We start from the raw sequence: 24,261 nt of genomic DNA, 5'->3' as shown, positions 1-24,261 counted from the left end.
AATTTCTCGTCTTAAAATCTGACTTTAAACCTAAATTTAACCACACTACAAACCTTATGTATAACCCTTAAATTAAATTAAGAACAAAAAGCAACAAAACAAAGTATGTATTTTTACGATATATCCAATTTTGACTTTGTGGCTGTGGTAACTCGTGACAACCGTGTAGAACGTGTTCGCCATAATAAACCCCGAACAAGGCTGTGCTAAAACAAGTGATAAGGTGCTGTGCGAAGCTGCAGTTTGTATTGTTTTTAACAATACAGGTCTAGCTAGCAAGTGTATGTCGGGATTTTAAAAATTATTTTTTTGTGGAAGGAATAAGGAAAGCGAGGGAAAATTGAGCATATCAAGGTACGCATTCGCATAACATGCTAATAATGTGTTCGCTAGCTAGCTACATAGCTAGCGTTAGTTAGCCAACAATGCTGTCGCACATTAATAACTGTCTACTCTGGGCGGTCTTGTAGCTAGCTCGTGTGCACAATCAATGCAAACAGCAGTTTCTGAACACTGAACTAAGTGTAACTTCGCTTAAACAGATTTTCCAACGTTGTAACTCTATATAGCGAATATCCGTAGCTAGCTATCTAGCTGGTACATTTAGCTAAACGGGGTATTTCACACCTGCAGAGTTTATCTAAGAATAAGTTAGCTATCGACGTACCGATGACGGTGTTGCTTGTCATCCTGTACAGTAGCTAGCTAACGTTTAGCTATATATTCCGGAGACAGTAACGGTAGCAAGCTGACGTTAGAAATAGGCTAACTAGTAGCTACTACACAGTAACGTTAGATAGCTAATGCTATTGGATGGTTTCTAGCATCATGACCAAATCACCTGTTGACCGTTGGAGTCTCTAGGGACCTATGCAGCTGTCTGACTGGATCTGTTCTGAACTGAAGCCCAAAGAAAGGTCCTCTTTGAGTCACTGGTTGCAACTGGAGAGGAAGTCGTGGTTTGTGTGCATAGATCGATCATGCATTAAATATATTTTATTTCAGGAGTAGGCCAAATAAGTAAGCTAGTGTTAGTGACTATCACTATCCGTCAGTTGCCTGTCATTGTAAATGTTGATATGGGCTAGATTGATTTCCTACCACTTTTCTGTCAACATTCAATGCTTCCATCTTGCTTGCACCAATCCAGTGTTTTGCACATTCTTTCATCATGTGTTTTCTGTGTATTAGGCCACACCATGGCGTCGGCATCTGCCAGCGTGGATTCCAAGGCAGAGCTGACTGCTCTGCTGGAGCATTGGTTGGAGAAGTGGGAGGGGGAGCAGCAGGCTAGCACACCAGACCTGGTTAACATCCTCACCAAGTGAGTGCCTGTGTAATAATAAAGGAGGATAATGTTTTGTAACACCAGTGGATATTATGGGAAGTTTCAACAACAACAAAAATGCACTTTATTCAGATCACATTACTTGAAGGGATTGATGTTTGTTTGTTTTAAAGCCTCTGGACATTTAGGAATATGTTGTCTATTTTGAATATATCATGGGTTTTTATTTTCCTCTCAGGATCTCAGAGCTGGTGGAGAGGGAGACTGAGGAATATCACAAAGCTGATCCTGATCCTTTTGATGACAGGCACCCTGGTAAGATGTTTTATTTCTGTTGTGTGTAGTCATAGCTATATAATTAACTATAGCTAGCAAAAGTGATAGTTGTTGACATTTTGTATATTTTTAATTCTCTCCACCTTTTGTCACTTAGGGAGAGCTGATCCAGAATGCGTCTTGGGTCATCTGCTTAAGATCCTGTTCAAAGATGATGACTTCATGAATGCGGTAAGAATGGAAAACAATTATACTTATTTAGTATTATTTGTAAATTGATGATCTGGTGAGTGCATGTTATTTCAACTCCTGTCTTTTTCCAGCTGGTGAATAGCTATGTGATGACCAGCAGAGAGCTCACCCTTAACACGGCAGCCTGTCGCTTGCTGCAGAACATCATGCCTGGGTTGGAGACCGCTGTGGTCTTTCAGGAGAAGGTATGCTACAACCTGCTTCTGTGGAGATGCACTTAAACATGTTTATAGATTTAGTTAGCTAGAATATGCAACCTATTCAATAATCATGATGTTGTGTTTGTGACAGGAGGGCATAGTGGAGAGGCTGTTTAAATGGGCCCAGGAGGCTGAGCAACCCCTGATGATCTATGCCACGGGCCTGCTGGCTGGAGCCATGGAGAACCAGGACATCGCTGCCAACTACAGGGAGGAGAACTCAGTCCTGGTCAGTGCCCAAACCCTATTATGAGGTGTTTTTATTAAGCCTCTAAGAAGGTTTAACAACATGAACATAAGATCTTGTATAAATACTGCAATGTGGGTTCAATTTAATTTGACCTTGTGTTGCTACATGTGGGCGCCATGGTGTCCATCCGTATCTCTGAATGACGCTAGATGCATCTCTCTCGCTCTCTCAGGTGCCTTTAATGCTGCAGCGGCTACGTGAGCTGCAGGCCAAGGACACTGAGAACAGGAAGGAGTTTAAACGGCCCAGTCCCAGGAAGGCCCTGGGGGAACCTCTCCTTCCTCTGGATGAGGAGACTGTTGACGGAGGCTTCGAGGACACCCCGTTCTCCTCTGGGAATAACGGCACAGAGAGGGTGGAGAAGGGACCAGAGGAGGACAGAGAGGAGAACCCCTTCCCCCCAGGGAATAACAGAACAGAGAAGGGACCAGAGGAGGACATAGAGGAGAGCCCATTCCCCAGCAATGAGTCTGACAACTCTTCCCACAAGATCAGCAGCTGCACCAGCTCGTCCATTAAAGGCCTGATGAAACCTGTGTCTGCCCCGCAGTCTCTGTCCCACCGGGACTTCCCAGATGGCAGGGCGGAGGGCAGCAGTCACCTCAAGAGGAGGGCAGAGAGGGAGAATGGACGGAAGGTGAAACAGAAGCTGAACTTCTCCCTGCCGGAGCCGGAGAGGAACTTCAGCGAGCTGTCCAACAGCAGCTGGTCTGAGATGAGCCCCTGGGTGATTGGGAACAACTATCACCTTTACCCTCTGACCCCAGAGATGGAGCAGAGGCTCATCCTACAGTACCTCACCCCTCTGGGGGAGTACCAGGAGGTTAGTGTCTGCTACATAAACCTACCAGCAGATGTCAGTCTTGTCAAACTCTATTATAAGAGCTAGTACTCGTTGAAGACATTATGCCATAAATAACTGAAGGCTGCTAGACAGACGAGTAGTACTCTGCATAAATGTTTCATTTCTCTGTATTATTTTCTGTCTTTCAGCTGTTGGCTGTCTTCATGCAGATGGGAGCCTGTGAGCTGCTCATCCATTACATGGACCTGAAGCAGACCAACGATGTACAGCTCACCTTTGAGGCTCTCAAGGTAACCTTACTACAACTAGGGTTGTTGCGGTGACCGTATTATGGGCAGTCACGAGTCAGGAAGGCAGCCAATTTCCACGTGACCATTTAGTCACGCTAATTAGTCTTCTCAAAGCTCAGATGCTGCTGGTCATTAGTAGCCTACCAAACTTGCTAACTGCCTGGTATTCGGCACTATATTGTCCCTCTAATCACTCTGACATTAATGCAAATGTTATTGAAAATCTAATCATACACTTCATGAGAGCCCATGGGCTAATGTTGCACAACTTTTCTATAGGGTATGCAATTGCATGAGAAAAGAGGAGGATCACATCCGCTTTCTATAGGCTAGGCCAACTATATTTATTTCTCAACTTTCCTAATATTAAGCACATTTCTCAACCATACAACAGGAGTATAGCCTTAACTGGCTGGCATGAAAATGAATCACTGGAAAAGCATCCTCCATTCTCTATTTAAGTGCATAGATAACATGTTGTTTTTCGCCTGCCCATTTTTCGAGACAGTTGCGTGATAATGGTCCATTCTAAATCAATATAAATTTTACTCACACAGTACCAGTCAAAAGTTTGGACACACCTACTCATTCCAGGGTTTTTCTTTATCTTTACTAATTTTACATTATAGAATAATAGTGAAGAAATCAAAACTATGAAATAACACATGAAATCATGTAGTAGCCAAAAGTGTTAAACAAATCAAAATATATTTGAGATTCTTCAAAGTAGCCACCCTTTGCCTTGACAGCTTTGCACTCTCTTGGCATTCTCTCAACCAGCTTCATGAGGTAGTCACCTGGAATGCATTTCAATTAACAGGTGTGCCTTGTTAATTTGTGGAATTTCAGTTGTGTTGTGACATGGTAGGGGTGGTATACAGAAGATAGCCCTATTTGGTAAAGGAACAAGTTCTTAATATGGCAAGAACTACTCAAATAAGCGAAACGAAAGTCCATCATTACTTTAAGACATGAAGGCCAGTCAGTCTGGAAAATTTGAAGAACTTTGAAAGTTTCTTCAAGTGCAGTCACAAAAGCCTTCAAGCGCTATGATAAAACTGGCTCTCATGAGGACTGCCACAGGAAAGGAAGACCCAGAGTTACCTCTGCTGCAGAGGATAAGTTCATTAGAGTTGGAATTAAAGGGGGAATTAACTGCACCTCAGATTGCAGCCCAAATAAATGCTTCACAGAGTTCAAATAACAGACACATCTCAACATCAACTTTTCAGAGGAGACTGCGTGAAATCAGGCCTTCATGGTCTAAACCACTACTAATGGGCACCAGTAAGAGGAAGAGACTTGCTTGGGCCAAGAAACACGAGCAATGGACTTTAGACCAGTGGAAATCTGTCCTTTGGTCTGATGAGTGCAAATTTGAGATTTTTGGTTCCAACCGCCGTGCCTTTGTGGCCTCCACAATCACCTCAACCAAATTGAGATGGTTTGGGATGAGTTGGACAGCAGAGTGAAGGATAAGCAGACAACAAGTGCTCAGCATATGTGGGAACTCCTTCACGTTTGGAAAAGCATTACAGGTGAAGCTGGTTGAGAGAATGCCAAGAGTGTGCAAAGCTGTCATCAAGGCAAAAGGTGACTACTTTGAATAATCTCAAATATGTGAAACATATTTTGATTTGTTAAATTTTTTGGGGGGGCTACTACATGATTCCATGTTTTCATAGTTTTGATGTCTTCTATTATTCTACAATGTAAAAATAAAGAAAAGCCCTTGAATGAATAGGTGTGTACAAACTTTTGACTGATTTTTGATATTTTTTAGTATATGTGAAGACATGATGAAATCATGAATAGTCTGATGGGTTGTGAATTATATATTATCACTTGTGAATGATGCCCAGCATAAGAAACAGCCTTTTTTTTTGCGACTTTTTCGAATCATAGTCGTACACCTCATGTAACCTAGCCCAAAGGTCTATATATTTTAATAAGGTTTGTATCACAACTAAAGTGGCCAAATAACTTCTTAAATTAAGCACATTCATCTGCCTAACAAGGGGTTTAGAGCTTAACTGGCATACATAAGCAGCGTGTGAGTTTCACACTGAAACATGCATGAGAGCGTTAGCTGTTCCGGACAACTGTGATCATGCTCTCCGTAGCCGATGTGAGTAAGACGGATTACCAGGACGTGTACTCAGAGCATGCGCTGACCAGCTGACCAAGTGTCTACACTGACATTTTCAACCTGTCCCTGACTGATTCTGTAATACCAACATGTTTCAAGCAGACCACCAAAGTCCCTGTGCCTAAGAACACCAAGGGAACATGCCTAAATGACTACCGTCATGAAGTGCTTTGACAGGCTGGTCATGGCTCACATCAACACAATTATCCCAGAAACCCTAGACCCACTCCTATTTGCAAACTGCCTGAACAGATCCACAGATGATGCAATCTCCTAATGCACTCAACATAGACAAAAGGAACACCTATGTGAGAATGCGAGTCATTTACTACAGCTCAGTGTTCAACACCATAGTGCCCTCAAATCTCATCACTAAGCTAAGGACCCAGGGACTGAACACCTCTCTCTGCAACTGGATCCTGGACTTCCTGACGGGCCGCCACCAGGTGATAAGGTAACAACACATCTGCCACGCTGATCATCAACACAGGGGCCCCTCAGGGGTGCGTACTCAGTCCCCTCCTGTTCTCCCTGTTCACTCATGACTGCATGGCCAGGAACAACTCCAGCACCATCAAGTTTGCTGACGACACAACAGTGGTAGGCTTGGTCACTGACAACAATGAGACAGCCTATAGGGGGAGGTACGAGACCTGGCCGGGTGGTGCCAGGATAACAACCTCTCCCTCAACGTGATAAAGATGATTGTGGACGACAGGGAAAGGAGGACCGAGTACGCCCCCATTCTCACCGACAGGGCTGTAGTGGAGCAGGTTGAGAGCTTCAGGTTCCTTGGTGTCCACATCCCGAACAAACTATCATGGTCCAAACACACCAAGACAGTCGTGAAGAGGACACGACAAAACCTATTACCCCTCAGGAGAATGAAAAGATTTGGCATGGGTCCTCAGATCCTCAAAAGGTTCTACAGCTGTACCATCTAGAGCATGGTTGCATGTGTTAAACACTGCCTGGTATGGCAACTGCCTGGCCTCCGACCGCAAGGCACTAAGTGTCCTGCCATCCAGGACCTCTATCAGGCGGTGTCAGAGAAAGGCCCTAAAAATTGTCAATGACTCCAGCCACCCTAGCCATAGACTGTTCTCTCTGCTACCGCACGGCAAGTGGAACTGGAGCGCTAAGTCAAGGTCCAAAAGGCTTCTTAACAGCTTCTACCCAGAAGGCATAAGACTCCTGGACAGCTTTTCAAAGGGCTTCCCAGCAGACCCCTCTTTTACGCTGCTGCTACTCTGTTTATTATCTATACATAGTCACTTTAACTCTACCTACATGTACATATTACCTTGACTAACTGGTGCCCCCGCACATTTACTGCTGCGGTTTAATTGTTACTTTTTATTTCATATTTTTTACATACATTTTTTTCTTAACTCCGTTGTTGTTTAATTAAGGGCTTGTACGCATTTCACTGTAAAGTCAACACCAATAACTGTTGTATTCGGTGCATGTGACAAATTAAAATTAGATTTTTATTTCAAGTTTTGGGAAGATAATATTCACCATAAATTCACTTCTATAATAAAGCATTACATGGGTAATCGCATTTGCGGTCACTTTTGATAATGGTGCTTTCCAGCTAATGGAAGATTCCAGCTTATGGCCTACTGCCATGTGCGCATTGCTGCGCTTATAATGTGAAGAAATAGCCTAATAGTTTAACATTTTACGCTAAACATTCTAATCTGTTGTCAGCCACATTGTGTAAAAAAAATAGTTTTTTAAAACTTTGATGCTAGTGGTTGTTTTAATTTGGGATCTATTGCGTCCCACAACTGTCACAGACTTTGGAATATTTATTTCTCGCACACAATAGAACAGGTTGACTTTTGTGCTATGTGGGATAGATTGCTTTTGTTGTTGGCTGACGAAAAGTAAAATATATCTTTAAATCTTCAATATGCACCTTGGAATTGGAGAAGGATATTCGCAGTCGTGTCCCGGATGTGTCGGTCTTCACTTGTATTCTGAGAAAGACCCGATCACGGGATGGAGAGTGCGCATCTCTCAGGGAGAAGGCAGGGATTTTTTAAAGGTGAATTACAGCCAGAAATGGAATGCCACCGTGAAATTCGAGGTATTATCAAGTTCTTGTCAAATTGTAAATGAGAGACTAATGAATATTGTACAGCATGCACAAAAAACAAAGATAGATTAGATTAATAACAGTAAACTACGCAGAAAGGAGTACTTATTTCTTTGTTAACTGCTCAACACAGAACAGCTGCATGTGCGCACTCAAATTGTTTGGAGAAATATTTCTGTTTTATTCAGCTTTGTTCAATTGTGTTCTTCATACTATAAAATAATGCCATGGAATTCTAAGCAAATCTTGTCTGCTAAATGAACTAGTTTAGCCCACAGGCATTTGGCATAGCCAGATCACGACCTAGCATAAGGACAACTCAGAGTATGCTATTCTGTTCTTCTGAAATAGACTATATTCTCTTCATATCATGTTTCTTTAGACCTGTCTGAAATAAATAATGAATTTATTTTGAAGGTGTAGGCTGTATTACATGGATTTATTAGGCTTTCTAAAATGTAGATGTACAGTTGAAGTCAGAAGTTTACATACACTTAGGTTGGAGTCATTAAAACTCGTTATTGAACCACTCCACAAATTTCTTGTTAACAAACTATAGTTTTGGCAAGTCGGTTAGGACATCTACTTGGTGCATGACACAAGTAATTTTTCCAACAATTGTTTAGACCGATTATTTCACTTATAATTCACTGTATCACAATTCCAGTGGGTCAGAAGGTTTACATGCACTAAGTTGACTGTGCCTTTAAACAGCTTGGGGAATTCCAGAAAATGGTGTCATGGCTTCAGAACCTTCTGATGGGCTAATTGACATCATTTGAGTCAATTGGAGGTGTACCTGTGGATGTATTTCATGGCCTACCTTCAAACTCAGCGCCTCTTTGCTTGGCGTCATGGTATAATCAAAATAAATCAGCCAAGACCTCAGGAAAATAAATGTCGGCCTCCACAAGTCTGGTTCATCCTTGGGAGCAATGTCCAAACGCCTGAAAGTACCACGTGCATCTGTACAAACAGTAGTATGCAAGTATAAACACCATGGGACCACACTGCCTTCATACCCCTCAGGAAGGAGACGCCTTCTGTCTCCTAGAGATGAACGTACTTTGGTGCAAAAAGTGCAGAACAACAGCAAAGAACCTTGTGAAGATGCTGGAGGAAACGGGTACAAAAGTATCTTTATCCACAGTAAAACGAGTCCTATATCAACATAACCAGAAAGGCTGCTCATGGAAGAATGGCTCCAAAACCACCATTTTAAAAAAGCCAGACAACGGTTTGCAAATGCACATGGGGACAAAGATCGTACTTTTGAGAGAGATGTCCTCTGGTCTGATGAAACAAAAATATACTTTTGGCCATAATGACCATTGTTATGCTTGGGGGAAAAAGAGGGAGGCTTGCAAGCTGAAGAACACCATTCCAACCGTGAAGCACGGGGGTGGCAGCATCATGTTGTGGGGGTGCTTTGCTGCAGGAGGGACTGGTACACTTCACAAAATAGATGGCATCATGAGTTAGGAAATGTATGTGGATATATTGAAGCAACATCTCAAGCCATCAGTCAGGAAGTTTAAAACTTGGTCGCAAATGGGTCTTCCAAATGGACAATGACCCCAAGCATACTTCCAAAGTTGTGGCAAAATGGCTTACGGACAACAAAGTCAAGGTATTGGAGTGGCCATCACAAAGCCCTGACCTCAATCCTATAGAACATTTGTGGCCAGAACTGAAAAAGCGTGTGCGACAAAGGAGGCCTACAAACCTGACTCAGTTACACCAGCTCTGTCAGGAGGATTGGGCCAAAATTCACCCAACTTATTGTGGGAAGCTTGTGGAAGGCTACCCAAGTTTGACCCAAGTTAAACAATTTAAAGACAATGCTACCAAATACTAATTGAGTGTATGCAAACTTTTGACCCACTGGGAATGTGATGAAATAAATAAAAGATGAACTAAATCCTCTACTATTATTCTGACATTTCACATTCTTAAAATAAAGTGGTGATCCTAACTGACCTAAGACAGGGAATTTTTCACTAGGATTAAATGTCAGGAATTGTGAAACGTGAGTTTTTAAATGTATTTGGCTAATGTGTATGTAAACTTCCAACTTCAACTGTAGATGTGTGGAAGCCAGGAGATGCTGAATGTTTGTTAATTAACGGTCAATTACCGTGAGACCCAACAGTTATTTGCTTGACAGTCACTGGCTGATGAAATTTAGTGACTCCCACAGCCCTAGCAGTAACTGACTTAGAATGCGTCTCAATTGTTTAAAGAAGTACATCCCAGCTTTATCATAGGATTCCCATTCTCTACCTGTAGTACCTGGCCTCCCTGCTCCTGCATAAGAAGTTTGCAGCCCAGTTTGTGGCCCATGGAGGAGTTCAGAAGCTTCTGGAGATCCCCAAGCCTTCCATGGCCGCCACAGGGGTGTCTCTGTGCCTCTACTACCTGGCCTACAACCAGGATGCCATGGAGAGGGTAGGGGACCAACACACACCATAAAGATCAACTGTTCCTGTGGTCTGTGTGTGTAATACAGATTTACTTTGAAGTAAATTAAGTCCATACAAATTGTGTGTTCACTTCATGTTTTTCTGTTCCCCTTAGGTGTGTATGCTGCCTCACTCCATCCTGTCTGACGTGGTGAGCTACACTCTGTGGCTGTTGGAGTGTTCCCACGCCTCGGGCTGCTGCCACGCCACCATGTTCTTCTCCATTTCCTTCTCCTACCGAGCCGTGCTGGAGCTCTTCGACAGGCAGGACGGCCTCCGACGCCTCGTCAACCTGGTAGGAGGGCCTGTCTGGTTTATTCTTGCTTCTGTTTCCTCTAGCTGTCACTACGACAGGATTTTCTAATATTTGTAAAAAAAAAAAATGGATCAGTTCTCTGAACATGCTCACTGTTGCAGTGTGTATTACACTGCTGCTTATTGTGTATAATTCTACTGTCTCCAGATAAGTACGCTGGAGATCTTAAACCCTGAAGACCAGGCGGCCCTACTGAGTGATGACCAGATCTTCTCCAGCAGGCAGACAGCCAAGCACACCTGCATGGCCCTGCGCAGGTTCTTCGAGGCCCATCTGGCCATCAAGGTGGAGCAGGTCAAGCAGTCCCTGCAGCGGACTGAGGGGGGCGCTCCCATTCACCCTCAGCCCTACTACAAGGTAGGCGGAACAGGCCATCCCATCTGAGTTGGGAGATTGAAGTGATTGTGTTTGCTCTAAGTTGCCAATTTCTTTCTATAGGGATTTATAAAGTTCCCTTTCTGAATTGACCCCAACCCCCTGGAACCCATCATCACGATATACCTTGATGTTTTCAGAGGTGCCTCATTGTCCTTCTGTTCCCCAGGCGTGCAGCTACACCCATGAGCAGGTGGTGGAGATGATGGAGTTCCTGATCGAGTACGGCCCAGTCAGATTGTACTGGGAGCCAGCTGAGGTCTTCCACAAGCTGTCCTGTGTTCAGCTGCTGCTGCAGCTCATCTCCATTGCTTGTGACTGGAGGACCTACTATGGCAGGTAAGGACAGATAAGAAATGCAACCTTCCTTCTCTATTGCAAGTACAGATTCCCTTGTGGGAAGTTGGCAGATCGGCTGTGCCGACTTCAGACGACTGCCAAGACGCTTGTTTGGGGTTGTAGAGCAAAACGGAGAACACAATCGTGTTCGTGAGAGTCTCATCTTTCCATAAACATAATAGTTTGTAGGCCAAACTGTTCGGATGCTACAAATGTTTTGGTGAGAATATAATAATTTGCTAATATTGTATATAATTTGCCTTAGTGGCAATATGTAACTTTTTGGGCGACCTGACCGAATGTATAGATCTCGTTCTACTTGAAAGCAAGTCTAAGAAGCGGTAGATCTGTTCATGTGCACTATTTCCATGCTTCCCTTTTTCTTTTTTACTTTCGGTTTTATACCAGTTTCAAACAGCTGAAATAATATTTATGGTTATGGAAAATGTATTTCACAGTGGTTTAGACGGTACAATGATTCTCTACACTACACTAGCTTATTTTGTCACATAAACTGAAATTAGACAAACTGTTATAGTTTTAGCAACCAGGAAATGTCAGTGATTTCTGCATAGTGCAACTTCAATATTGCTGGACCCCAGGAAGAGTAGCTGCTGCAAAACTAACCAGTGCCTTATGGGTATCCATAATTAAAATACTCTGCTCTATATTAAAATACATCTCTATTCATTATGGAGAACACTTGTTTATATCTTTTCACAATTTAAGTGAATACCCGAGTAATACTGTGTGACTATTTCCCTCCGTTTCTCTCCGTGTTGTCCCCTAGGAGTGACACAGTGCGTTATGCCCTGGACATACTGAGCATCCTGACGGTGATCCCGAAGACCCAGCTGCTGATGGCTGAGTCTGTGGCTGTGCCAGATGGGGAGGGGGGTAATGCAGTCTCCACCGTGGGTACGTTACCTGTCCTGCCATGGCGTTCTATTGACACCTCCTTATCTATCCAGCAGACCAGGACTGTTTGCTTTGGGGTTTAATCTTAATGTTCAGTTGTTCCTCAGGTATGAGTGTAGTCCTGTTGGTGGCGGAGGGAGAGGTGTTTGTGAACGACGCCGAGATCCAGAAGTCTGCTCTGCAGGTGGTCATCAACTGTGTGTGTGCTCCGGACAAACGCATGTCCAGCATCGGCAAGTTCATCTCGGGCACTCCTCGCAGACGCCTGCCCCAGACTACCAAGAGCAGCGAGAGCGTGCTCAGCAAGATGTGGAACGTGGTGCAGTCTAACAACGGCATCAAGGTGAGAGAAGATTAACTTCGGAACTGTCTATTGATAGATATTACGCTGGTATGTTGTTGGGCGCTACTGGTCTCTGATTTGTCTCTATTCATTAATGGTTTGGGTTACTTTTATGATTTCTCAATACTGTTATTATGCACTCGTAACCATAGCCATCTCCCTGTAGGTGCTCCTGTCCCTGCTGACGGTGAAGATGCCCATCACAGATGCGGATCAAATCCGGGCCCTGGCCTGTAAGGCCCTGGTGGGTCTGTCCCGCTCCAGCTCAGTCAGACAGATTATCAGCAAGCTGCCTCTCTTCAGCAGCGGACACATCCAGCAGCTTATGAAGGAGCCTGTGCTCCAAGACAAACGCAGCGAACACGTCAAATTCTGCAAGTTTGCGGCAGAGCTCATCAAGCGAGTGTCTGGTAAACCCCTCATGATAGGGACGGATGTGTCCCTGGCCTGGCTGCAGAGGGCTAATGTGGTGGCCCAGTCCAGGATCTCCTTCCCTGAGAAGGAGCTACTGCTGTTGATCCGGAACCACCTGGTGGCCAAAGGCCTGCATGACACGGCCACCACACTCACCAAGGAGGCCGACCTCCCCATGGCCATCCTCCCCCACCCATCTTCCTCAGCTTTACTTCCTGTCGTTGTTCCCCCTCCTCCTGCCTCTCCTGCCCCTGCCCTCCCCCGGACCCCTCGGCTGGCCAATGGGGTTGCAGCGCGGTTGGCGAGCCACGGCTCTCATCCGTCCATGCCGTTGTCAGTTCAGCCCCGTCCCTCGACATCGCAACTCCTCGCACTCCCTCCGGCCGCCCCTCCCCTGTTGACCCCTCACCAAAGCAACGGCTCTCCCCTAATTGGTCGGATCGTGTTCACGCGAGAGCGCCCGTCGCCATGCCCCGTGCCTGTCAGCTGTAAGAAGCCGCGGGTGCTGAGGCAGAAGTCAGATTACGGTGCCTTCAGCCAGAGTCCAGCCATGAAGAAACAGCTGGACAGACACCTGCCCTCTCCCCCCGCCCTGGACAGCATCATCACAGAGTACCTGAGGGAGCAGCACGCGCGCTGCAAGAACCCTGTCACCACCTGCCCCCCTTTCTCCCTTTTCACCCCCCACCAGTGCCCCGAACCCAAGCAGAGGCGCCAGGCCCCAACCAACTTCACCTCCCGAAACACACGCAGGGTCGTCTACCCCAAGTATGGAGGGGTGGACGGGGGCTGCTTCGACAGACACCTCATCTTTAGCAGGTATGTTTGGTTCCTAATACACTGGGGACTCAAAGTCCTCGTCATTATCTTTTAATTGGGTTTTTAGATGGACTTCTCTGGGTAACATGTTCCCCTTTCCCCCAGGTTTCTCTGGGTAACATGTTCCCCTTTCCCCCAGGTTTCTCTGGGTAACATGTTCCCCTTTCCCCCAGGTTTCTCTGGGTAACATGTTCCCCTTTCCCCCAGGTTTCGTCCCATGTCTGTGTTCAGAGAGGCAGATGAGGATGAGAGTGGGTTCATGTGTTGTGCCTTCTCTGCCCGTGAGCGGTTCCTGATGCTGGGGACGTGTACGGGCCAGCTCAAACTCTACAATGTGTTCACAGGCCAGGAGGAGGCGAGCTACAGCTGCCACAGCTCTGCCATCACACACCTAGAGCCATCACGGGTCAGTGGGGACATTTACAAATCTACATGTCTTGTGGATATCTAATACATTTGTTTTTTAATAAAACTTTTGTCTTTTTTGTCATCAGGATGGCTCTCTGTTGTTGACATCGGCATCATGGAGTTATCCTCTGTCTGCACTGTGGGGCATGAAGTCAGTGTTCATCATGAAGTAAGTGTGTCACAGTAGACTGACCTTGTCAGATCAATACAGTTGGTTATTTCTTCAAATGGGGATGACTGCTTTACCCATTCCATTTCTATGGTTAATTCTATTGGTTGTGTGTTTATGGTGCTCCCTGCCCAATGGTCCAGCTGCTCAGTGCCAGCAGAGCATGGAACTGCTGAAAGAGGGTGACACAATCGTTAAACACACTAACTGAACTGCCTTAGTAGGGCTGGGAATTGCCAGGGACCTTGCAATACAATACAATCACAATACTTAGTTGTTATACGATATGTATTGAGACTCTCACTATTCAATACTGTAATTTTTATTGTGATTGATGTTCGGAACACTGCTCACTATATGTCTACTGCAGAGAGACGAGAGAACATGAGGAAATTAGTTTTGATCAATCATGGAAATTAAATAACTGAAAACATGTCTCACTATTTAAAAAGATGGCGAACAAAGCTATAGGATGAAAAATACGGAAGGTTAGTGCGGGTACAGCTCTCTAGCACTAGCTAACAAATTACAAATAAAAAATTATACTTGGAGTCAAAGTATCAATATAATATTGTCCAAAATAGTGTTGCAGTATGTTACTTTCCATTTTTTATCCCCATCACTATGTCTTAGGACTTATTCTATATGGCCTGAAGTCAGAGGTTGTAAGGAATATTTTCTATTTCTCTATTTATTCTTCTTTCCAGGCATTCCTTCTTAGATGATCATTATGTAGAGTTCAGCAAACTCTCACAAGACCGAGTTATTGGCACAAAGGAACACATAGCCCACGTAAGTCTTCTTTATAAACATCTAAAGGTTAAACTGAATGACCGAGTACACAAGTTTTTTTTTTTTGTCCTGATCACCTGATCTTTGGGTCTCAGATCTATGACATCCAGACGGGGCAGAAAACCCTGACCCTCAACTACCCGGACCTGGCCAATAACTACAAGAGGAACTGTGCGACCTTTAACCCCACTGACGACCTGGTGCTGAACGACGGTGTACTGTGGGACGTGCGCTCGGCTCGTGCCATCCACAAGTTTGACAAGTTCAACATGAACATCAGTGGAGTGTTCCACCCCAATGGCCTGGAGGTCATCGTCAACACTGAGATTGTATCCGACTCACAGACTGTACAATAGTTATAGTCATATTTGTAGAGTTAATTGGCGGTACTGAGCCTGCATCAGTTTGTCTGATAAGTGATCTAATGTCAAGATGGGACTGTCCCATGCCATCTGTTGAGTACATCCCAATCCCAGAGGTATTAGGTAGAGTAGTCAATATGCTATATTGATAATGTGACAGTGTGATTCCTTAATGGTTGTGTCAGTGGGACCTGCGGACTTTTCACCTCCTCCATACAGTGCCAGCTCTGGACCAGTGTAGGATCGTCTTCAACAACAACGGCACGGTCATCTACGGAGGTAAGGACTATGGGAAATGAAGTAGTGTGAGGTGGTAGCAAGGCTGGTCAAATTCCACCTTATGGTGAAGAGCTAAGACTTTTAGATGTGTGTTGAAAGGTCAATGCTTGTGGGGTTGTGTTTTCACGACATGTGAAAGGTGCATGTAGATGTGTGTGTTTGATGCCACACGGCCCTGCTGAACCATATGGCCGGAAGGCTGTGCCCTGAGCGAGCAGAGGAGTCTAACCAGCTGGTTCACATCTACAGCCACTGGGAGGCCATGATAGATCCACCCACATCAAATCAAATGCATTTATATAGCCCTTCGTACATCAGCTGATATCTGAAAAATGCTGTACAGAAACCCATTCTAAAACCCCAAACAGCAAGCAATGCAGGTGTTGAACCACGTTGGCTAAGAAAAACTCCCTAGAAAGGCCAAAACCTAGGAAGAAACCTAGAGAGGAACCAGGCTATGAGGGGTGGCCAGTCTTCTTCTGGCTGTGCCGGGTGGAGATTATAACAGAACATGGCCAAGATGTTCAAATGTTCATAAATGACCAGCATGGTCAAATAATAGGTCTGGGACAGGTAGAACATCCGGTGAACAGGTCAGGATTCCATAGCCGCAGGCAGAACAGTTGAAAATGAAGCAGCAGCACGGCCAGGTGGACTGGAGGACAAGCAAGGAGTCATCATGCCAGGTAGTCCTGTAGGCATGATCCGAGGGCTCAGGTCCTCAGAGAGAAAGAAAGAGAGAAAGAGAATTAGAGAGAGCATACTTAAATTCACACAGGACACCAGATAAGACAGGAGAAGTACTCCACATATAACAAACTGACATTAGCCCCCCCGACACAAACTACTGCAGCATAAATACTGGAGGCTGAGACAGGAGGGGTCAGGACACACTGTGGCCCATCCGATGATACCCCCGGACAGGGCCAAACAGGAAGGATATAACCACACCCACTTTGCCAAAGCACAGCCCCCACACCACTAGAGGGATATCTTCAACCACCAACTTACCATCCTGAGACAAGGCTGAGTATAGCTCACAAAGATCTCCGCCACGGCACAACCCAGGGGGCGCCAACCCAGACAGGAAGATCACATCAGTGACTCAACCCACTCAAGTGACACACCCCTCCTAGGGATGGCATGAAAGAACCGGCAGCAAGGGCGGTTTGTTGCTCCAGAGCCTTTCCATTCACCTTCACACTCCTGGGCCAGACTACACTCAATCATATGACCCACTGAAGTGGTGAGTCTTCAGTAAAGACTTACCGAGTTTGCGTCTCTCACATGTTTAGGCAGACCATTCCATAAAAATGGAGCTCTATAGGAGAAAGCCCTGCCTCCAGCTGTTTGCTTAGAAATTCTAGGGACAATTAGGAGGCCTGCGTCTTGTGACCATAGCGTACATGTAGGTATGTATGGCAGGACCAAATCAGAGAGATAGGTGGGAGCAAGCCCATGTAATGCTTTGTAGGTTAGCAGTAAAACCTTGAAATCAGCCCTTGCCTTGACAGGAAGCCAGTGTAGGGAGGCTAGCACTGGAGTAATATGATCACATTTTTTGGTTCTAGTCAGGATTCTAGCAGCCGTATTTAGCACTAACTGAAGTTTACACATCCACACCATTCTAACAGCTCAGTAGACCGAGACACTGTGAGGCCATGATAGATCCACCCACAGCAGTACCACTCTTATCATGTACTCAGCAAAAAAAATGTCCCTTTTTCAGGGCCATGTCTTTCATTACATTACATTTACGTCATTTAGCAGACGCTCTTATCCAGAGCGACTTACAAATACCCAGATCTAGGGATCTCTTATGCTTATTTTGGAACAAAATACACATCACTTAGCCAGAGCCAGACACATCCTCACTTCTATGAACAAAAACAGGGGTTATAGGACAGGTAGGGTTACTTCATTCGAGAGTTGGCCCCCGGAATTCTGTTAATTCCAGTTCTTCTCTCAAAGATAATTCGTAAAAATCCAAATAACTTCATTGTAAAGGGTTTAAAAACTGTTTCCCATGCTTGTTCAATGAGCCATAAACAATTAATGAACATGCACTAACAGCTTACAGATGGTAGGCAATTAAGGTCACAATTACAAAAACTTAGGGCACTAAAGAAGCCTTTCTATTGACTGGAAAAACACCAAAAGAAAGATGCCCAGGGTCCCTGCTCATCTGCGTGAACGTGCCTTAGGCAGGCTGCAAGGAGGCATGAGGACTGCAGATGTGGACAGGGCAACAAATTGCAATGTCCGTACTGAGAGACACCTAAGACAGCGCTACAGGGAGACAGGACGGACAGCTGATCGTCCTCGCAGTGGCAGACTACGTGTAACAACACCTGCACAGGTTCGGTACATCTGAACATCACACCTGCGTGACAGGTACAGGGTGGCAACAACAACTGTCCGAGCTACATCAGGAACGCAATAGGATGAAAGAGGCTGGACTGAGGGCTTGTCGGCCTGTTGTAAGGCAGGTTCTCACCAGACATCACCGGCAAAAACGTTGCCTTTGGGCATAAACCCAGCGTTGCTAGACCAAACAGGACTGGCAAAAGTGCTCTTCACTGCCAAGTCACGGTTTTGTCTCTCCAGGGGTGATTGTCGGATTCGATTTTTATCATCGAAGGAATGAGCGTTACACCGAGGCCTGTACTCTGGAGCAGGATCGAGGTGGAGGGTCTGTCATGGTCTGGGGCGGTGTGTCACAGCGTCATTGGACTTAGCCTGCAATGACAACAAGCTATCTCAACGCTGTGCGTTACAGGGAAGACATCCTCCTTCCTCGTGGTACCCTTCTTGCAGGCTCATCCTGGCATTACCCTTCAGCATGACAATGCCACCAGCCATACTGCTCTTTCTGTGCGTGATTTCCTGCAAGACAGGAATGTCAGTGTTCTGCCATGGCCAGTGAAGAGCCCGGATCTCAATCCCATTGAGCACGTCTGAGACCTGTTGGATCGGCGGGTGAGGGTTAGGGCCATTTCCCCCCCAGAAATGTCCAGGAACTTGCAGGTGCCTTGGTGGCACCAGATACTGACAGTTACTTTTGATTTTGACCACCCCCTTATCTAGGGTCACATTATTCCATTTATGTTAGTCACATGTCTGTGGAACTTGTTCAGTTTATGTCTGTTGTTGAATCTTGTTATGTTCATACAAATATTTACACATGTTAAGTTTGCTGAAAATGAACGCAGTTGACAGCGAGAGGACGTTTCTTTTTTCGCTGAGTTTACTATCGATCTATTCATCCACCCACACTTCTGTTTAGCCAGTATGTGTGCAACTAGCTGTTATTTTGCCATGATGAATCCTCACATTACAGGTACCTGAATTTAACCTTGCCATCCATTTTCAAGGAGGATTTTTCATTTCTTTCATTGGAATTCCAGTTCACTTGACTCAATAGAAATGGAATTGACCCCAATCCTGTTACCCAAAGCCTTGTGGATACCATGAAGGCTCTGCACACCCACACCACACTGATTTAGTAGCCAAAATAATGGGTCAATGTCTATCGATCTGGCCATCTCATCTGGCCACCCATTTTCCCTTCTAAATAAAAAATGGAATCAAACTTTGTCACATGCACCGAATACAACAAGTGTAGACCTTACCGTGAAATGCTTACTTACAAGCCCTTAAACAACAGTGTTGACCTTACCGTGAAATGCTTACTTACAAGCCCTTAAACAACAGTGAAGACCTTACCGTGAAATGCTTACTTACAAGCCCTTAAACAACAGTGTAGACCTTACCGTGAAATGCTTACTTACAAGCCCTTAAACAACAGTGTAGACCTTACCGTGAAATGCTTACTTACAAGCCCTTAAACAACAGTGTAGACCTTACCGTGAAATGCTTACTTACAAGCCCTTAAACAACAGTGTAGACCTTACCGTGAAATGCTTACTTACAAGCCCTTAACCAACAGTGTAGTTCAAGAAGAGTTTAAAAAATGTTTTTACCCCAAAAAAAAAAGTTACACAATAACATAAGAATAACAAGGCTTCCTTCAAAATACAGGGGTTACCGAGTCAGTGTTAGGGGTTACAGGTTAGTTGAGGTAATTTGTACATGGAGGTAGGGGTGAAGCGACTATAGATAATAGCAGCGAGCAGCCACAGTGTACAAACAAATGGGGTTAATGTAATGGTCTGGTGGCCATTTTTATTAATTGTTCAGCAGTCTTATGGCTTGTGGGTAGAAGCTGTTAAGGAGCCTTTTGGTCCTAGACTTGGCGTTCCGGTACCGCTTGCCGTGCGGTAGCAGAGAAAACAGTCTTACTTGGGTGACTGGAGTCGCTGACAATTTTATAAGCTTTCCTCTGACACCGCCTATTATATAGGTCCTGGATTGCAGAAAGCTTGGCCTCAGTGATGTACTGGGTCGTACGCACTACCCTCTGTAGCGCCTTAGCGGTCAGATCCCGAGCAGTTGCCATACCAGGCGGTGATGCAACCGGTCAGGATGCTCTCTGGTACAGCTGTAGAACTTTTTGTGGATCTGGGGGCCCATGCCAAATCTTTTCACTCTCCTGAGGGGTGAAAGGTTTTGTCGTGCCCTCTTCACGACTGTCTTTGTGTGTTTGGACCATGATAGTTGGTTGGTGATGTGGACACCAAGGAACTTAACTCGCGACCCGCTCCACTTGGCCCGCCTTTTCCTGTAGTCTATGATCAGCTCCTTTGTACTGATGCAACTGTTACCCTTTGCCTGTAAAAAAGAATTGTATCCATCCATACACCTCTCTTGCTTTTTCTCTGTATATGAAGCACAACTATGTATGTGTTCCAGTTGTGGTGTGTAGAGAACCTAACCCTGCTGGGTTGTTTTTGCAGCGATGCTCCAGGCAGATGATGATGATGACATTATGGAGATGCAGACGAAGACTCCCTTTGGCTCCTCCTTCAGGACGTTCAACGCCACCGACTACAAACCCATTGGTGAGATGGCTCTAAGACCCACACCATCACCAGAGTTTCAAGCCGTTGCATTTATCAGGAATTGACTATCCAGTTTTATACTGTACGACCCTTAACAACCCAGCCATGAGTCACTAGCAACAATTCCTGACCCACCAACTGGGAAGCAATAATATTGGATGTATTTGGTGTCTATAGCATCTTGCTGAGGAAGTGAATATAATTCATTTTGTTCCATAAGCGAATAGACTCCATCCAAACAACTTGTTTCTGTATTAACTACTTTAGCTATGGTCAAGTTTGAACTATTGTGACAGGTTTATTTATTACATGACAATGAAACATACCCCCCTCTCTTCCCCCAGCCACCATTGACGTGAAGAGGAATATCTTTGACCTCTGCACAGACACCAAGGACTGCTACCTGGCTGTGATTGAGGTAGGCCTTTTGTCATCTGTAATATAACTCAATAAATCTGAACGGGCTTGAATCCAATGTTACACACTGGTAGAATAGTATTGGGAGACCGCCTCTGACACAACAGTTGTATGTTTCTGACTGCTGCGGTCTCCCATCCAGAACCAGGACTCGGTCAACACAGACACGGTGTGCAGACTGTACGAGGTGGGACGCCAGAGACTGGCTGAAGAGGAGGAGGATGAAGATGATCAGGTAAAGAGAGACAACAAACCCGCTTCCTTCAAAAAGCACAGCTCTATTATGTTGGTAGATAATTAATCAAATCACCAATCACTGACATTAGAACAACCTAAATATAGAGATGTAAGATCTGTGAAGCATGTTCCTTACACGGCTGTTCTGGAACACTTGTCCCTATCAGGAGGATGACGATCAAGACGATGACGATGATGATGATGATGATGACTCTGATGATGACATGGACACGGACCCTCTGATCGCTGAGCTGGATAACGAAAACGGGGAGGATGAGGAAGACGAGGAAGACGGGAACAATGAATTATCTCTCTCCGACGATGAGGTGTCTCGCCTGCTGGAGGGGGATGGAGAGGAGGAGGATGATGATGATGATGACTCTGATGACGATGAGGAAGATGGGGACCTTGCCCAGGATAACAGTGAGTAACAGTTGTCAGTTTGTCCTTCAGACATTCACTGATAGGTACAACATGGGATGCAGGACAGGCAAGGTTGAAGTTGTTGGAAACCGTAAACTTAAACCTGTTGTCATAAGGGCTAGGCTACTTCAAACTTTTTAGTAATGACGTAGCCATTTATGTTATTATTCTTGAAAAGCTGTTACTCTACTGCTGTGTGAGGACACTGCCGCTTGAGAGGGATTGACTGAATGAAAGGAAAAGGGGAAAAAAGATGGACCCTCACACTGTCTGGGGCAATGTTGCGGAAGACATGTAGTTTCTGCTTTCTGTCATTTTTCTACCACCACAGCAGTGACTTGTACAGTATTCTGTCCCATTTATCCCCCAGATCTCTAAATGTATCTTTGCTGTCTTTCTGTCAACCCAGCAGACAGCTCTGACAACTCTGACCTTGAGGATGACATCATCCTGTCCCTGAATGAGTGAAGAGCCGTCTGGGAAAGAAAAACTAGGACGACGCGTCCAGACTCCTGGAGAGAGCGCTCCATGTGGATGAACCATCATAAACAACTGAGACAAGACTATAAGGTACAGTTAGATAAGAGAGAGTTGGGCAGAAAGAAGGATGGGATTTGGGAAGTGAACTGAGGGCGCCAACAGAGCATTGCCAGTTTGGAATTCTGTCCAATGCCCCCCACCACCCAGGAGCAAGTCATCCTGGGAGAAGCTGATGGAAGGAGTCAGTGAAGAGCCAGAAGAGAGATCCACCTTTCAAAATGTTTCTACAGAAATTGAATTATTGAGAAAAAAAATAGAAGATTTGTATATGATATAGTTTTATATTACACTGTGGGCTTGATGAGTGGAAAACGATGTTTGTACAGACACAACAACAACTGAGGTTATAATTTTTTCATTTTGATTTCATTAAAGCTCTTTCAAAAGTTTACCCTTTGATATGGACTATCCTTTATTTTTTAGAATGCTGAATGGCCACTGCTATTTGTAGAATTTTTTTAGATTGTGAAACTGAAGGGCTGTTTTAGATGGGGAAACTGAATGAAGCTACTTCTGACTGTGGATTGGTAAGGCAGTGTTGGCTGACTCAAACATCCTGTTCTATACTGCATCAATTCCCACGTGGCCTGCTGAAGACTAAGGTGCTGCATGAGGCTTCCACTCTAACACAGTCTATGTGGAGCTAAAGCAGCCATATCCTCAGGTTCATCTCCACTGCACCTTCTACTGTACAAACTTGACCAACGACCAAGACGCCACACACAATAGTGCTATCAATGACCAACACCACTGGATTTCACAGCAACAGATCAAACATGGTGCTCTTGATAAATGCTGAAAACTGGTATTTTGTTTAGGAACTTCACACATTAGTGAGTGTAAAATGTGGACTACAAATACTGTCAGCACACGATTGATGTAGTTGTATGTCTACAAAATGAGGCCTTCAAGGATGTCTGTCTTTTTCCAAGTATGAATTTGGCTTTGGTTGACATTTTGAATGGTGCTTGATCTCAACCTTGGGTTTTTGCTGCCCACACACAGGTTAGTTTAAGGGAATACATACTTTACATTTGAATTGCATGCAAACATGTTCGGATTTGTTTTGCGTTCATTAGTGGACATTGCTTGTTCAGTTTTTAGTAAGCTACAACCTGTTTACCTTTCATTTTACTCTCATGGAACAACACCAACAGAACTTGACCTGGATTGGAGAATGTTTGCCTACTGTCAATGATGCAGACAGTGTATTTTGACTGAAATGGACTTGTTTGGATCATCTTTCTGAACTTTTTATGTTGGGTGGCTTTAGAAGCTATTCCTGATAAGTATTAAATTGTGGATAGCTCTATTATTCAGTTGCAACTTCTTTATTAAGACACTCTATTCAAATGTAGATGTGGTCTTGCCTATTGCCAAAACATCATGTTTTCTTTACCTAGTTTGATTACATTCTTGACCTTCTGCCTCTTCTCATTTCTTCAAGGAGGCACTCTTGTAAAGATCCATAAAAACATGTTCTGTACAGTATGTATCGAAAAGTATTTTTACTATAAATAAAATGAAAGGTTGAGCTCTGCTGTCTTTAAGCCTATTCATTGTTGGAAAACTCTGAACCATTGACATTAAGAGACCAACTCCCTGGCCTGAACATTGAATATGACATATGCATCATACACCCAACAGCTGTTATTCAGTCGCTGTGATGGAAGAGTTTGCTCACATTTCTGCCTACATAGAGCCAGGGGTTATCGGCCAAAACTTAAAACAAAGAGAATATGGAAATAGCATGTGGAGGAGATGTAGTCATTAGTTGTACCCCAATATTAGGGTTGGTCCACCAAGTGATGTTTGAGAAATCTGACTTGCCCCCCCCCCCCACACACTATTTTTTTAGTTTGTTTATATTAATACTAAAATACATTTTCCCATCTCAAAGAGATTAAATTTAAAAAAAGACAAAGTGCCAAATAAAGCATAAAGTAACGGGGTTGACAATTTAATCTTAAATCAGCCTTAAATCCCCTTGTGACAGGAGGAATGGAAGGTTGTTGTGTGCAGCAAGGAATGGCCATTGAATCCAAGCTTCCCCCCCCAAAAAAAGCTAAACCA

At 44.5% G+C, this 24,261-nt stretch overlaps 1 protein-coding gene across 3 annotated transcripts; it reads left to right on the top strand.

The window, feature by feature from the left end:
* LOC115102026 (DDB1- and CUL4-associated factor 1-like) lies at window positions 1-23,722 on the top strand. Of its 3 annotated transcripts, none has more exons than XM_029621521.2 (25): window positions 1-354; window positions 1,192-1,324; window positions 1,527-1,603; window positions 1,722-1,795; window positions 1,888-2,001; window positions 2,108-2,245; window positions 2,439-3,089; window positions 3,260-3,361; window positions 9,904-10,062; window positions 10,192-10,371; window positions 10,540-10,749; window positions 10,937-11,106; window positions 11,897-12,024; window positions 12,132-12,367; window positions 12,534-13,600; window positions 13,808-14,006; window positions 14,095-14,177; window positions 14,885-14,969; window positions 15,065-15,298; window positions 15,517-15,610; window positions 20,467-20,571; window positions 20,916-20,989; window positions 21,131-21,223; window positions 21,393-21,648; window positions 22,058-23,722. In XM_029621521.2, the coding sequence occupies exons 2-25, from the start codon at window positions 1,200-1,202 to the stop codon at window positions 22,114-22,116; spliced, it is 4,713 nt and encodes a 1,570-aa protein (XP_029477381.2). In that variant the 5' UTR covers window positions 1-354; window positions 1,192-1,199; the 3' UTR covers window positions 22,117-23,722. The 3 variants fall into 3 exon arrangements, with proteins under 3 accessions (XP_029477381.2, XP_029477383.2, XP_029477382.2); XM_029621523.2 differs by having other exon boundaries at window positions 2-354; window positions 22,061-23,722; XM_029621522.2 differs by lacking the exon at window positions 1-354 and adding an exon at window positions 441-959.
* The last annotated feature ends 539 nt before the right edge of the window (window positions 23,723-24,261 follow it).

This window comes from Oncorhynchus nerka, linkage group LG20, assembly GCF_034236695.1.
Source record: "Oncorhynchus nerka isolate Pitt River linkage group LG20, Oner_Uvic_2.0, whole genome shotgun sequence".
Lineage (NCBI taxonomy): Eukaryota > Metazoa > Chordata > Actinopteri > Salmoniformes > Salmonidae > Oncorhynchus > Oncorhynchus nerka.
Note: the sequence above shows the minus strand (reverse complement) of the source record. Positions and strands in the feature narration are given on the sequence as shown.